Below are 14,590 nucleotides of genomic sequence, written 5' to 3' on the forward strand. Positions count from 1 at the left end.
TCAACAACGTCACCTATCGCTGTCATCTAACATTGAAAATACTAGTAGGAAGTTTTGGTGGTACCATAATGGCACAGAAAATTTCAGGTAGTACCACACAGTCACCAAAAAGTCACTTGGGATTTTAATGGCACCATGGTGATACAGCCCAAATTATCCGTACCGAAAAATTTGAACAATACCACAGCAGTGCTCAAGTTTTTTAGGCAGCGGCGGTTAGTGCTAGGCGTGTAGGTCATGGTTGAGTGAGTAGGTGGTGTTGTGGTGCAAATGCACAACGAGTGGTAAAGGATGATTGCAAGAAAGAAAAGGGACTGAAAACATATGCATAAATTCACTCGTTAAAATTTAAAAACGTGATAACGTTGAATAAAATTCCAATCCATTCTTAAAAATTGCACCATTGACTCATTGAGACATCGACTTTAACTATTTTACATATACTGTTGTTAATTTTTTTTAATGTATATACTTCAAACATATTAATTTATTTACACGTTCTACTAAAAGATAATTAAAAACTCACAACCAAAGTCACAAGTGCAAGTGAAAAAAGCGAGGAACTATGCGTGCAGTAAAAATAAAATACTCATTGTTAAATATATATTCTTAATCCAATATTAAATCATCAGACAACAATTCCAGCATGGCAACTTTCCTAAAACACACAACTTTGATTGCAACTCAACATAAATGCGACCAAATATTGAGCACAGGAGCTCAAGACCCTTACATTATGAGCAATAGCTGCAATTCACTTTTCTATGCAATTCAACAAGAGCACTTGCATACATGTGAGATCAACCAAGCATCAAAAGGACATAAGAAAATTAACCGAAAGGCGTTCATAGCGAGGGTCTTGCCAGGGGCAGAATGAATTACAAGTAACAACATACACTCTTAGCAGACTCCGCCAAACCAAACAAACGAGCAACACATAATGAACAAAAGTTATGAAATTTAACAGATTCTTACCTAATTTGTAACAATACAATACCTCCTAGAAGCAAAATGCCCTAATCCTTAAACACTGCCGACAACCACGATGAGAGCTTAAGTAAACTTTCAGCAATTGTGAAAAAAAAAGTCTGCAAAGGAAAAGTTAGCTCAATTCCTCTTCTTTTTTTTCTTAATTTCAATGGCTCTTTAGCTTCTTCAGACTTCCCGATTATAACTATAATCATCTTCTTCCATATGACCACTCTCATTAGCATAATGATTGTATCGATCATGATCACCCAGATCATCTTTATCATCATATTGTCCCCGACTTTGATCAGCATCATACCACCCCCGATCCTCCTCAGCTCCAGCATGATCATAACTTCGTTCTTTTTCACCATGCCTGCCACGGTCAAGTTTAGCATCCATGTGATCATACTCATAATCCCTATCACGAGAATGGCCGCGATCATGGTCTGCCTCCCCGGTTTCATAATCTCGGTCCCTATCACGATGCCTATCACGGGAACGTCCATGATCCCGATCTCTATCATAGTCACGACCACGGTCTTTACCTCTATCACGATCACGAGTACGTTCACGATCGCGGCCACGATCTCTGTCCCTGTCCTTGTCTCTGGTCCTATCACGATCTCTATGGTGTCTATCCTCTCTATGATCACGGTCCCTAGACTTGTCATGGGATCGTTCACGAGATTTTTCCCGTTCTCGATCTCTCTCCCTGCCGCCCCTTTCTCGAGATTTTTCTCTGGAAAATTTAACATAATTTTTTATCCACAAAGCAATATAATAGATACAATGCACAGATATTAAATTGGTATATAATTGCATATCCTGTATCTAAAACCAGGAAACTCAATGGAACAACAGGAAGCGTTCTCTTCAGAATACAAGCAAACATTATATGTCAAGGGCCTTTATTCATAAATTATCAACCTTTCAAAATCCCTTTATAATTAATAATATAAATAGAAAAGGTCAGTTGAAAACTTGAAACAGAAATACCCTTATCAGTATTCGGTCTAATTCCATGATTATTAATCAAGTCAAACACACAATATTAGATTCCTAAGCACAAAGACAGATGTATTGGATTAGTTTTAACGTTTCCACGGTCCACATTCCAGATCCCAAAGCATTATCAACCTACTTTCAGAAATAAAAATAAAGCAGCTATACCTATCTTCTCGTATCCTCGGCTCCTCTGATCGAGATGGCACTCCTGCTTGTGGCTCCCTAAGAAGAAAAGAACAAAATTAAGTTTTCAACTACAGAATGAAAATTACTACAGCAAAAATAAAAAAAGAGCTCAGGCAGAAAGCAGAAATTTGAAAGTACAGGCTCCATCCGATATTAGTATAAGAGAAAGAGGGGGGTGGGGGGGGGGGGGGGATTGTGTATCATTCTTCACACAACAACAGCAAAACACTTTCATCTCCAAGAGTAACCCAAGTATAATCAACCTTTCTACTGCACATGAAAGAAATGCCACATTTGAAACGTAACAATGTAAACTATACCAAAAACTGTATCTAAAAAAGAAAAAAGATGATATGCCTCAAAACTTTTTAAGTACAGATTGTGCATCAAACTTCTTAAATAAAGCATGCTAATCCTTCGTAAAGAGTCCTCTAATTCTAGCATCCTTGACCCTTTCTTAAGCAGTTAAGCATACAGTTCAATTCCATAAATAAAGAAGATGAATGTTGAAAAAGCACTTGCGAGGAGAAACAGATTCTGATCGACCCCAATATGTCCTCCCACCCCTAAATTCCACATGAAATTCTACAAGATTAAGCCAGTAAGTACAGATAATTGTGCTCTCATAATATCTCAAAATGGTCATTAACCTTGTAGCACTCTTTTGATTGACATCTTCACCACCAACTCTAGTGGTTCCTAGTCCACCACCCAGTCTGCGAGGTCGCCAGTTGGGAACAGTTCTTCCACGCTCCACGTCCACCAGAACCCTCCTTCCATCAATTTTCCTTCCATCAGCTTGTTTATACGCAGCTATACGGATTCATTAAAGACATGTCATATAAGCAAGTTTAAAGGTAAAGATAAACGATTAAAAAAATAAATTATATAACCAGCAGTATGGCAAGCAAACCTTTCATGTCCCTTGTATGAGAAAATTCTATAAAAGCATAGCCTCTTGGTTTGTTTGTCTCCTTGTCATAAATCATTTTGACCTGAAAAAAGGGAGAAACAAACTATAGGGACAAGAAAATAACATGCAAAAGATATATGCTAGAAGAAATTGAAGAACATTTGTTTTTCATCTGAAGAAGAATAGCTTAAATCTACAAGTAAAGTCCTTAATGGCACGGCAAACAGGCGCTATGCCGCGCACCTTTAATTGATAATGCTCCACAAGTGAGACGAACTGCCACCGCTAGAGTTGTAGTGACACTGATGTAAGTGGCCAATCTACCAGCCCTTGAACCAACTAATCCCCTTACCAGGGAAATTTAAAGAAGAAACTAATCCCCTTACCAGGGAAATTTAAAGAAAATACTAATCCCCCTTACCAGGGAAACTTTCAATATAGAAGGAAGTGTTTAGAATTAGATATACCAGGATCCTTTCTTGGCAGCGGATAGGTTTTCAGTGGCCTTTGGCAAGCAAAAGAGCTTAGTAAAGCATCGCATGTAGAGAAATTAAATTGAAAGGGGAGAGAAACTAAAACTCCCGGAAATTTTACCAAGTGCAGCTAAAATGTGGACGGTGTCTCCTTTTGTATCTTGAACAAAGAAAGTCACAAAGGCATAAAACATCAGCTCTTTTCAACTTACTATTTCAGCTTCACCAAGGAGGATGAAGTACCAGCTTTAAATTCAAAAGTAAACATAAAAAGGGAATAGTGGATTACCATCGGGTTGATATTTCATACCATTTCTCCATGAATTTTACTTAAAGAACATGGACCTTCATACTCAGGTGTGTATCATACCTAGGCACTAGAAATGAAAGCAAATAACCAAGTTCGAGAAACCACCCAAATCTAAGGCAAAGGAACACTGTTTTTCAAAGCATATGCAAGACAGACCTACTGTTATAAAAGGTAGACAGCCAATGGTACCTGTGCTATAGGTTCCAAAATGAAAGCGCCTTTAGCACCGCACAACTTATGATATCAGCTTTGCCATCAAGAATTAACAACCATTCATAATAAAACCATTTCTAGATCAAATTAAACTATCTAGCAAATAATAATAATCAAATTTGAATCTAACTGCACCAAGAAGACAAAGCAAAGGCTAAGACTGAACCCCATCACCCGTCTTAGTTAAGCAGAAGGCAAATGAATTTAGCACAAATTTATGCTACAAAGAAAAAATGTCTATTCAATAACTGTAAACACATGAAAAGAGGAATGCACTTCATGCAGGATGCTACATTATTGAAATAGGATTGTTTAGCAATAAGTATGAATGCTTAAATATAACAATTGCTGAAAAGTAATCTCAACTAACCCCGCCTCACCAGTTTTATTACCTCAAAACTAGAATTGAATACTGAACCAAATCTTTGCTGAGACTACAATCATGGAAAAGATTTCAATCTATTTCTTTCTAATATTAGTTTTAAAAAAAGGACAAAGATAATTACCAAGAAACAAGAAGTCTTCCAGCAAAATCCCATACCTAATCCTCTCTCTTACATGTGCATGGACCTTCATAATATTCTATCATGACGCATACACAACCCTCCCTCATATTTTAAATAAAAACTCAACAAAATTGACCATACAGTGCAGAAACATTGGGAAAATTTCAAGGTCACTGGCTGTCATTTAATCAAAAACCCTAAAGAAAATTCAACACTCATTACAGAGACTGGAGAAAGCTACTATCCATTTTATTTTATTCTTTTGTTGCAAAAACAAGTAAAACCAAACAAAAATGAAAAAAAGATTAACAGAAAAGGAAAACTTTATTTTCAAAAACACCATAAGGGGATGTAAATACTGAAAAACAAATTGATAAAATTTCAAAAAATGCTTGAAAAAGTTTTGCAACTGTCACAAGGACAGGAAGAAGAATAGGCTGAGGAGAAGCCGTCATAAACACAAGTCACCTCTTACCGAAGATAAAACGCAAGAACCTGATCCCCCAAGAGGATAATTATAAATACCTACCCGCTTTATGGGCCCATAGGTTTCAAACTCCCTTTTCAGCCTGCTCTCCGAGGTCTCATAACTCTGCAAACAAACAAATCAATACTTAGCACTGTCTCACAGTAGATAAAAAAATAAAATAAAATAATAAAAAAATACTACCTCTGTTAACTTTTAGTTACAACTTTGGAATATTTTATATCTCAAAAAATGATACCCCAAAGTTGCAACTAAAAGTTAACTGAGGTAGTATAAAAAAAAAAATCAAAAATAAAAACTATTAATAGCGATAATATATGAAGTACCAACTCGATTCAACAGGTTACAACTGCTTAATTTAGCTACATTGTTCTTTGAGACATAACTATAGTACGAGAATTAAATAGCCTTAAAATTCTATAGACTAAGACTATAAAGGCTAACATTGCACTCCATGGAAAGAAAAAAAACACCTTTTGCCACAAGCACAGAATGAAGAAGTCAATATCACAAGTAGCTGGGGCATTCAAGTACGAATACAGAATCTCAACATCTTGAACATGCACCTTACGTCAACAAAACATTCTTCGAAAAACAACACAAAGTTAACAAGAGGTGCATACAAGCAAATCAAATGAAAATATCTTATCATAAACTTAATTCATCATCCAAAAAAGAATGTCCACTTTGTAGCTGTGTCGTTGTGAATCATATTAAATTAGCAATCTTCAACCCGAAGACGGAATAGGTAGATCGAGAGTAGAAAATAATATTGACAGGTGAAAAGATAGGTTAAATTATAACCAGACTTCAAAACTGAAGGCTGCTTTATCTAAAACAGCAACTGTGATATCTTTCAAGTTTTATTAGAAAAGCAACAGGCTGAATTGACCATAATCAAAATCTAAGATTCACATAAATATTGGAAACACTATGTTTCAGATTTCATGAAATGAAACAAGCCAGCTGGATAGGAAACACCTCATCTTCCCAAATCTTCTAGCTGATCTGCATAGATCAAGGGCCTAGTTTGAACCCAAACACTATTTTGGGTGTGAAGTAGAGCAAGGGCATGCCACATGACGATAAATAGTTTTTTCAGCTCATTCCGAAGTACACAAACCACTAAAAATCATTCTTTGAAATAACTGATAGATTATTTTTAAATTTTTTATTTAAACAAACACATAAATAGCACTGAAATTAGTTAAAAATATGTAAACGAATTTTTATTACAGTTTCTGCATTATTAATCTCATTTTATATGCAATGAAGTTTCCTAGTTCTTGTTCTCCATCACCATATTTTCTTGTCAGTAAATCTTATAAAAGTTCATAGACGAACATAAAGATAATAAACAGCAAACTGAATTGAAAAGTATGGCTTACCAGCCTAGCAACAAATAGCGTCTTGTATGGATCTTCGGTGGCATTTGGGTCACTTTGTGGTTCATCTGCAATGTACAATAATGAAAATTTTCACTTTAAAAAAAAATAATAATAAAGATAAACATAAAAGTGCAAAATTTACAAGGAAATTACATTTCTCTAGCTCTTCTGCAGCCTTTGCAGCACCTTTCTCCAATCGCAGTTGGTGAACTCTGGCTCTCCTTTGGCTCTGCACATGAAGACACAACATAGAAATTTAGAGTAGTCAGACACTCAGACACCAACATAGCAATTGTTCACCCGACTTCGAATGGAGAAGGATGGACAAGCACAAAACACTCAAAAAGCTCAAAGTGCGAGATAAAAAAAACCAGTTTTAATGTAGCATTCAAATCCCTCAAATTTTTTATAATTTGGTCAGCCACTAACACGGATATATTTTATCAGAAGCAACCAGCCATGGTTAGAATTAACAGACAGTTTTCAAGAATTGAACAGTAAAATCACAAATTCTACTGACAATATCAATCAAAAGAGCAGAATACAAATGGCTAGAGTCAAATACCTTAAAGCTCAAACACACAACAAATAGACTTCAATCTATTATGCTAGATGGACACAGGTGAGAGTATTTAATAGAGGCATAAATGCATGTGTCCAACAAAATATTCCTAATTATGTCAAATTGTACCTATTGACGTGGGGAATATCGTTGTCGCTTCTCATACCATAGTAAATAAAAAATATTAAATAAAAAAGTAAGTATAAGTATCGTTGTCGCTCCAATTGTACCTATTTGGTTTACAACTCTCTCTCTCTCTCTCTCTCTCTCCCTCCCTCTCCCTCTCCCTCTCTTTGTCGCTTCTCATACCATAGTAAATTAAAAATATTAAATAAAAAAGTAAAAGTACAAACAGGCTTCCAACTATTTGGTTTCCAACTTTCCATCTCTCTCTCAGTGTCCCATAACCTTTGAGAAAAACTACAACAGCAAGACAGTTTTCAACTATTTGGGAACGGCAGTTAAAATGCCATGTCTGATTAACGTAGACTTCAACTCCTAATCTCATATTCTCATCTATGTGCTTAACTTTCAATTTTAATTGGACTTTCTGGCTCTAAAGTCAGAAAACTCATAAGATGAATTACTTGTAAATTTCTATAAAGCAACGCAGATTACATGAATGGATAACTCATGCTGGAAAAAAAGGCATCATTTAAACCACAAGATAAGATACGAGTATATAAGCAACAATCAAAATTACATAAATCAAAAGAGCTTCTCCAATCATCTTATAAAGTAACATGTTTTTTAAAATTTATATAATATAAAAAAATGTAATGGAGTATATAACCAAGCTCCAAAGACAATCATAATGAAAAATAAACAATGAAGTCACACTGGCATCAAACAAGTAAACAATATACTTCATCCGTTCTTTTTTACTGGACCTGATTTTACTTTTACACTATTCACCAACCCGCCTTTGACTATTGTGTATGTAAGGAAAAACATATTCATGTGATCTTGTTAGGGTCGTCTAATTAAGTATTATCACAAATATAACTTTTATAATTTTTACTTAGAGACTTAAAGTAATTGATGATTAAAGTTGTGCATCGACAAGCGTGATAAAACAAATAAGTCCAGTAAAAAAGAATGAAGGAAGTATTAACCTATTAAGACAAAAGTAGCTTTTCTGAAACCAAAATAAAATATATAAACCAATTTAAACAGTTATAACTAGGTGTGAACTTTTTGTATCAAATCTTATCACACCCCTTCCACTTCCAAGAAAAGGGTGCAGCTTACTCAAGCCTCAAGTAACTTATAGGGTACGTTCCACCAGCATACTAATACCAATGTCTTAATGATAAGTGATTCACAAGCACAATAAATGAATAACACAGTCAATCAAAGTATTTGCACAATCAAGAACAACATACCGGAGTTTCCCCTTCTTTGACGGGGGGTGCATACTCAGGATCCCCAGGCTCAGCAAAAAGATTCACATATTGCCCCATCCCTTCAAAAAAACAAATTACAATTTAGATCTTGCTAACAAATTGTATCAACAACAGATTCATGCAAACATTAGTTACCCATATAAGGAGGGCATTTCCTCTTCTCCGGTGGCGGCTTATACTCCAATGGAGGCCGAGGCTCGAATAACTTAAGCAAGTTAGGAGTCAGACCGGTCGGGTGAGACTGTCCAATCTGCAAAATAAAATCACACAATTCAATTGCTGTTATTTGATGCACAATCGCAAATAACCGAGGCACCTCAATCGCTGCATAATCATGCCCTAATCCACCATAACCACCACCTCCTCCCCCAAACACTATCTTAGACAAAACAACCATATCAACAGAGCTACAATTACCAGCTAGAAATCAATTATTTTCAGCTCCTTAAGTTTACATATATAAATTTATCTTATACCTAAGTTCAAATTCATAATCACAATATTGATTAACTTGTCTATAAAACAAAAAATTCACACTATCAGAGAATTCAAACGAACCCTAAATAACTAAACATCAACAAAAAAAGCAAGATCAAATAAGACGTAAACAAAACAAAAACAAATCCAGTATAATAAATCAAAACCCTAAAATTGTACCATTTTAAGCTGAAGAACATTAGCACGATTCTGCGCTTTGGTGCGACCCTGAACGGCGGCATTCTGGTTGCGCAAGAAGGCATCGTTGTCTCCCATATCGCTAGAAATCTTCGAAATCTAGGGTTAGGGTTTTGATTTAATCAGGGATTAATTTCTTCGGATAATCGGATTGGGAGGAAAGAGAAAAGAATGCATCAGATTTGGAAGAATGAATTTGGTAGTCGGAAAATCGAGAGAAAGAAGAAGAGTGAGGAAAACAGCGAGAATAAAAAGAGAAAAGAAACGAAGAGGGTTTAGGCTCGCAGATTTATACAGAATTAAAATGTAAAGTCGGATTACTCGAATTCGTTTTTCAGTCGGTTTTGGTATAACTTGATATTGATTTATTGGCCCAAACACGAGTCCAATGTTAGAATTGGTTATTCACTCCAAACAAAATAAATTTAGTACATTCCCGTCAAAAAATAAATAAATTTAGTACATCAAGGGTCTGTTCTCATTTACTGAACTGAACTGATTTGTTTATGAGGGAAGTAAATTAGAAACTGAACTGAACTGAACTGAAATTAAACTGAAGAGAACAGACCCTAAAACTTGATTTTTGGAACACAATCATTCGCTAATTCACAAAGTCACAATAGAGGTGTGCCGAAATCAATTAAAAGATATTTTTAATCAATTTCCCCGCATGAGGTATCAACTATTCACTTATTGTTAGGTTGGATTACAGACGTGTTCAACAATATCAGTTATTTTAAGTCATGTTCAATAATTAATGCGTAAATGGTTAATAATTGATTTGACTTCTCAGTTAATTAGATATTTTACCAAATTGGTTGTATTATTTACATAAGTGTTAAGTAAAATTACTTGAATATGGAAACTTGTAGAACTCCCTTTTATTCGAAATATTTAACATACTCCTTGAGGTTTATAGTTTCTTTGCGATATACCTTTCGGAGACCTAGTCCAGAAAGTCAGTTGTTTTAAATAGAGTTAGTAGATTCACTTTATATTGGGATCTTTGAAATGTAAACGATGTATCTATTAACTCTATTGTGCATTAAACAACTGGCTTTGTAGTCCACACTCAACATATTTTCCATGAATTGAAGACAGAGTAAAATGTAAGTTTGTAGAAATCAATATAATAGATATAAAAACACTTGAATTTTTACGTAGTATATTTTTACATCTACATATTTTTTTTTTCTTCAGAAAAAGAATCAAGCAAATAGAAGACAAGATAGAATGCATGTTTGAAATTATCTAAGAAAAATAGTGTAATCTCTACATAATTAAAAAAAAAAATCAATTAGCTTGTGTACCATAATCCAATTAACAATAATTAATTAGAATTATCCTAGTTAAAATATTGATTAAGGTATATTCTTGCTATTTATCTCCTTTGAAATGTCACTTGAGCTACTAGAAGGGTTCAATCCATATTCGCTTGTGGTTCCTCCATATTCACTGCTTGCAAAATCTTGAGTTGCTAAAGCCATTTGCCTGAACTTCTTGAGGTCTTTACTATATGCACGAGTATCATAGTCCGAGCTCCCCGACGAGCTAAGCATCGTGTTTTGCACTGGCTTTTGCCCTTCACTATTTAGGTCTTCCAATGAGACATCTCCTTCTAATGCTCGAACAATCTGTGATTTTAAGATATGTGGACGTTACATAACATTCATGTCAGTAATCATGCCTTTATGAAATACTTGGATCAATAAAAATGTCATTTTAACAAAATTTCCAACTAAAGGTATTGGGATCAAAGTCTACTCAAGAATTGAAATGAATCGTTTGTTAAGTAGAGAAAAATATATGTTAGTTGAACGAACGAACCTGGCTCATTTTGGGGCGCCTCTTAGCAGAATGGCGAATGGATGCAGCAGCACAAGCCACCATCCGTTTCATTAAATTAGGGTCATAGTTTTCTTCCAAACGTGGATCAACAAACTCATGGTAATTGCCAGTTTCTAATGCTTTAGTTAGAAGTGGTCTGGACTGTGAACCATAAATAAAACCATACATTTAAAATCAATACAATGCTCAAAAGATATAAACTTATTAAATATATCATTAGCTTTCACTCTTTTAATTTGTAGGTTTTGTATTTCTGCAATAGACATAATTAGCCACCTCAAATCTCATATTTCACATAAGTCGCCTGCACTATATATATTGTAATTTAAGTCGACTAAACATTAAACTCATTGTTGTAAACCAAATCAAATGTTTTATTTTTTTAAAAGGATAAAGAAGAGTTGCATGTAATACCCAGTCAACCAAGCTATCTTCCATGTACTTCATTTGAGGGTCAACCGGTCGACGTCCAGTTATAATTTCTAGCAACATTACACCATATGAGAAAACGTCCGACTTTTCAGTGAGTTTGCCACTTGAAGCATACTCAGGAGCCAAATACCTGCATTATATTATGAGTTATATTTGTATATTAGATTTATATCATAATATCATTAATCACTTTATCGTTGCTCTAATAAAATCTAATGTCATCAAATTTTTAAACTTATTATTATTACTAATTTAACACTTTTGTACATGAATCAATTATTTGTAAAATAATTTTGGATGAATTGAACAAAAAAAACTCACCCAAAAGTTCCCATCACACGAGTAGAGACGTGAGTATTTGTATCAGTGGTAAGCTTAGCTAGTCCAAAATCAGCAACCTGAATATCCACAAATATAATCATGGTCGCTTAGCTTGCGAAAGTTGGTAGAATAATTTTGTAATTATATACTTTTTTTTTTTTAATTTGATTACTACTGATTATTTTTTAAAGATAATATTTATTTGTTTTCAATCAAACAGTTTTAGTTAGAAAGATGTTTCAACAAATTCATTATTTTGATGAATCATTTAGAAAGAAAAAAAAAACAAAAAATATATGCCGAATGAGGATGACTAAAAGGAAGTTTATTGATGAACTTACCATGGCCTCATAGTTTTCGTCCAACAAAATATTAGAAGCTTTGATATCACGATGGATGATTCTTGGGTGACCTGGTACATATTTAATTTAGAACATTGAAGGGATAGATAAGCAGGTGAATAATGCATACATTAAAGAAACTTTAGAAGCTTATTATATTGTATCGATGGATAGTAAACAAAACAATATATGAGAGAATATGAAGAAAATTTGGCAAGACATACAATCTTCATGAAGGTAACCTAGCCCTTTAGCTGATCCAAGTGCAACACGAAGCCTAGTTGGAAAATCCAACTCTCCTCTTTCTGAAATCATATTAAAAATTAATTCAGTGGATAAGAAATTAACAATCGACCTAATAATGACTAATGAAACTCGTATCAACCAAATAAGGCCTATAGAAATTAAACAAGATATAAAAGACTTGCTTAATTCTTTGTTCACTCTACTCTCATAACTTACATAAACAACGCAACTAATCATATATAATACGGATCCAAGTACTATACTATTATAAGTATCAACAAGTGTAGAATCAATGACATACTATGGAGGTGATATTCCAAAGTTTCATTAGGAACAAACTCATAAACCAACATCCTTTGTCCACCAGCAATACAATAACCAACCAAGGACACAAGATGACGATGATGAACACGGCTAATAATCTCAACTTCTGCTTGAAACTCTCTTTCTCCTTGTCCACTACCAGACTTTAGGCTTTTCACAGCAATTTCTTTTCCATTTGGTAAAACACCCTTGTGTACATATCCAAAACCGCCTTGCCCTAGCATCATTGATCTATCGAACCCATTTGTCGCGGCAGCTAGCTCCGCGTACGTGAATTGGCTTTTGTTAAAACCCAAGCTTAAACCCGGAGATGGTGCTGTTGATGTTGCATTGTGCCCTGATTGTTGCCCGCTTTCATCGCCGCTAGTTGGATTCCCCCAACCCTGGCCACCAGATGTTGGGGGAATTTTGACTGCATGGTGATCTTGAGAAGAATTTTGCCAATATTGATTATTATTATAATAATTGCCTGAAAGTTAAAGTGATGCAATTAGTCAACAATATTATATTTTATAATGCGGTGCATTGCATTTTAATATTATTGATTATAATATAATGCAGGATGATATTCGTGTTTTTGTTGTTTAATTAATAATTGAAAAAACGTGACAAAATTTCACATATAGGGTTACGTACCTTGAGGTTTATTAGGACCACCTTCCCAACCATAAGAGGGCATACTTTCACTCTTTCTCCTCTTCTTCTTTCTTATGCAAAATACACAAACCGCCATTAGAAAGAGTAAAAGGCCACCAACCACCACCACTCCGGTTATGACCCCGCTACCATTGGATTTTGATGAGCCACCACCAGAAGAGCCTCCACCGGTTAATGATGAAGGGGATGGTGATTGATTGGACGAACCACCTCGGGGTCCCGATGGGGTTAGCTCTTGAGGTGGGGATCGAGGTTGTGATGGAACATCCCTAGACGGCCCGCCACCGCTATCATTACCACCACCCTCTCTAGGAGGCTGGTTGTTATTATTACCATTATCACTACCACTACCACCACCACCACCACCCTCGCTAGGAGGCGGGGGTGATGATGATGATGATGAACCCGATGATGGTGGTGGTGGCGATGATGATGATCCTTCTGATGGTGGTGGTGGGGATGGAGATGAATTTCCGCTTTCAGGTGGTGCAGGAGAAGAAGGAGGTGGTGAGGAAGGCGGAGGAGAAGATGAAGATTGCGAAGGAGGTGGTGGCGATGGTGATGATGATGATCCTGATGGTGGTGGTGATGATGATGCACCTGATGATGGTGGTGATTGATCAGGAGAAGGTGATGATGATCCGTCTTCCGCCATTTCTACCTCCAAGCTAAGCTTTTCTTTTACAAATTTAATTAGTAATTCCACATGAAAAGCTTTGTTCAAGAAACTCTACTCCTTGGCTCTCCCCTTTTGCTCGCCTCTAATTCTTTCCAAACCCTATACATTAACAACAAAAGTAAGAAAACAAATAAAAATTATAAATTACAAATTATTTCATACACCTGTGAGTATCCTGGATAACGTGCATGTATGCAGCTATAAGCTATTACACAACATATAGAGAATAACTACATATAATTAACATGCATTGCATGCATGCATCGTGGTATGAACCCTCTTGAGAACAAGTGAACAACCTTATACATATGCATTAATATTAGTGGTTGCATATTTGCGCGCAATTTATTACAACAAAGGATATTTAAACATGTATGTATGTATGGTTTGTAATAAAACAATGTAACATATCATAAAATTATATTCTAGAATTACCCTTACATGTTACCAAAAAAACAAAGACATAATTTAAGAGGGGACAAAAAGAAATTAAACCTGAAGGAAGAGAGTTTAGAAAAGGGAAATCAAAAGAAAGAGAAGCAAAAGTTGGAGTGGAAGGTAGATGGCATGATAGAAAGGAGGACATAGTCCATTACTCTCTCTTCCTACAAAAAAGGATCTAATCGTTCTGTCTATTTTTCTTTCT

At 35.2% G+C, this 14,590-nt stretch overlaps 2 protein-coding genes across 2 annotated transcripts; both read right to left on the minus strand.

The window, feature by feature from the left end:
• Positions 1-694: 694 nt before the first annotated feature.
• On the minus strand, positions 695-9,363 carry LOC110722555 (U1 small nuclear ribonucleoprotein 70 kDa-like). The gene is made up of 10 exons (XM_021901820.1): positions 9,079-9,363; positions 8,557-8,671; positions 8,401-8,480; positions 6,607-6,682; positions 6,454-6,518; positions 5,108-5,170; positions 3,077-3,158; positions 2,814-2,976; positions 2,143-2,199; positions 695-1,711 (listed from the first exon to the last, which is right to left on the minus strand). The coding sequence occupies exons 1-10, from the start codon at positions 9,172-9,174 to the stop codon at positions 1,156-1,158; spliced, it is 1,353 nt and encodes a 450-aa protein (XP_021757512.1). The 5' UTR covers positions 9,175-9,363; the 3' UTR covers positions 695-1,155.
• An 881-nt stretch (positions 9,364-10,244) lies between these two features.
• On the minus strand, positions 10,245-14,083 carry LOC110696747 (proline-rich receptor-like protein kinase PERK4). Its single transcript, XM_021874123.1, has 8 exons — positions 13,245-14,083; positions 12,586-13,077; positions 12,263-12,343; positions 12,039-12,109; positions 11,698-11,774; positions 11,359-11,506; positions 10,924-11,085; positions 10,245-10,730 (listed from the first exon to the last, which is right to left on the minus strand). The coding sequence occupies exons 1-8, from the start codon at positions 13,918-13,920 to the stop codon at positions 10,458-10,460; spliced, it is 1,980 nt and encodes a 659-aa protein (XP_021729815.1). The 5' UTR covers positions 13,921-14,083; the 3' UTR covers positions 10,245-10,457.
• Positions 14,084-14,590: the final 507 nt, after the last annotated feature.

Source organism: Chenopodium quinoa, unplaced genomic scaffold, assembly GCF_001683475.1.
Source record: "Chenopodium quinoa cultivar QQ74 unplaced genomic scaffold, ASM168347v1, whole genome shotgun sequence".
Lineage (NCBI taxonomy): Eukaryota > Viridiplantae > Streptophyta > Magnoliopsida > Caryophyllales > Amaranthaceae > Chenopodium > Chenopodium quinoa.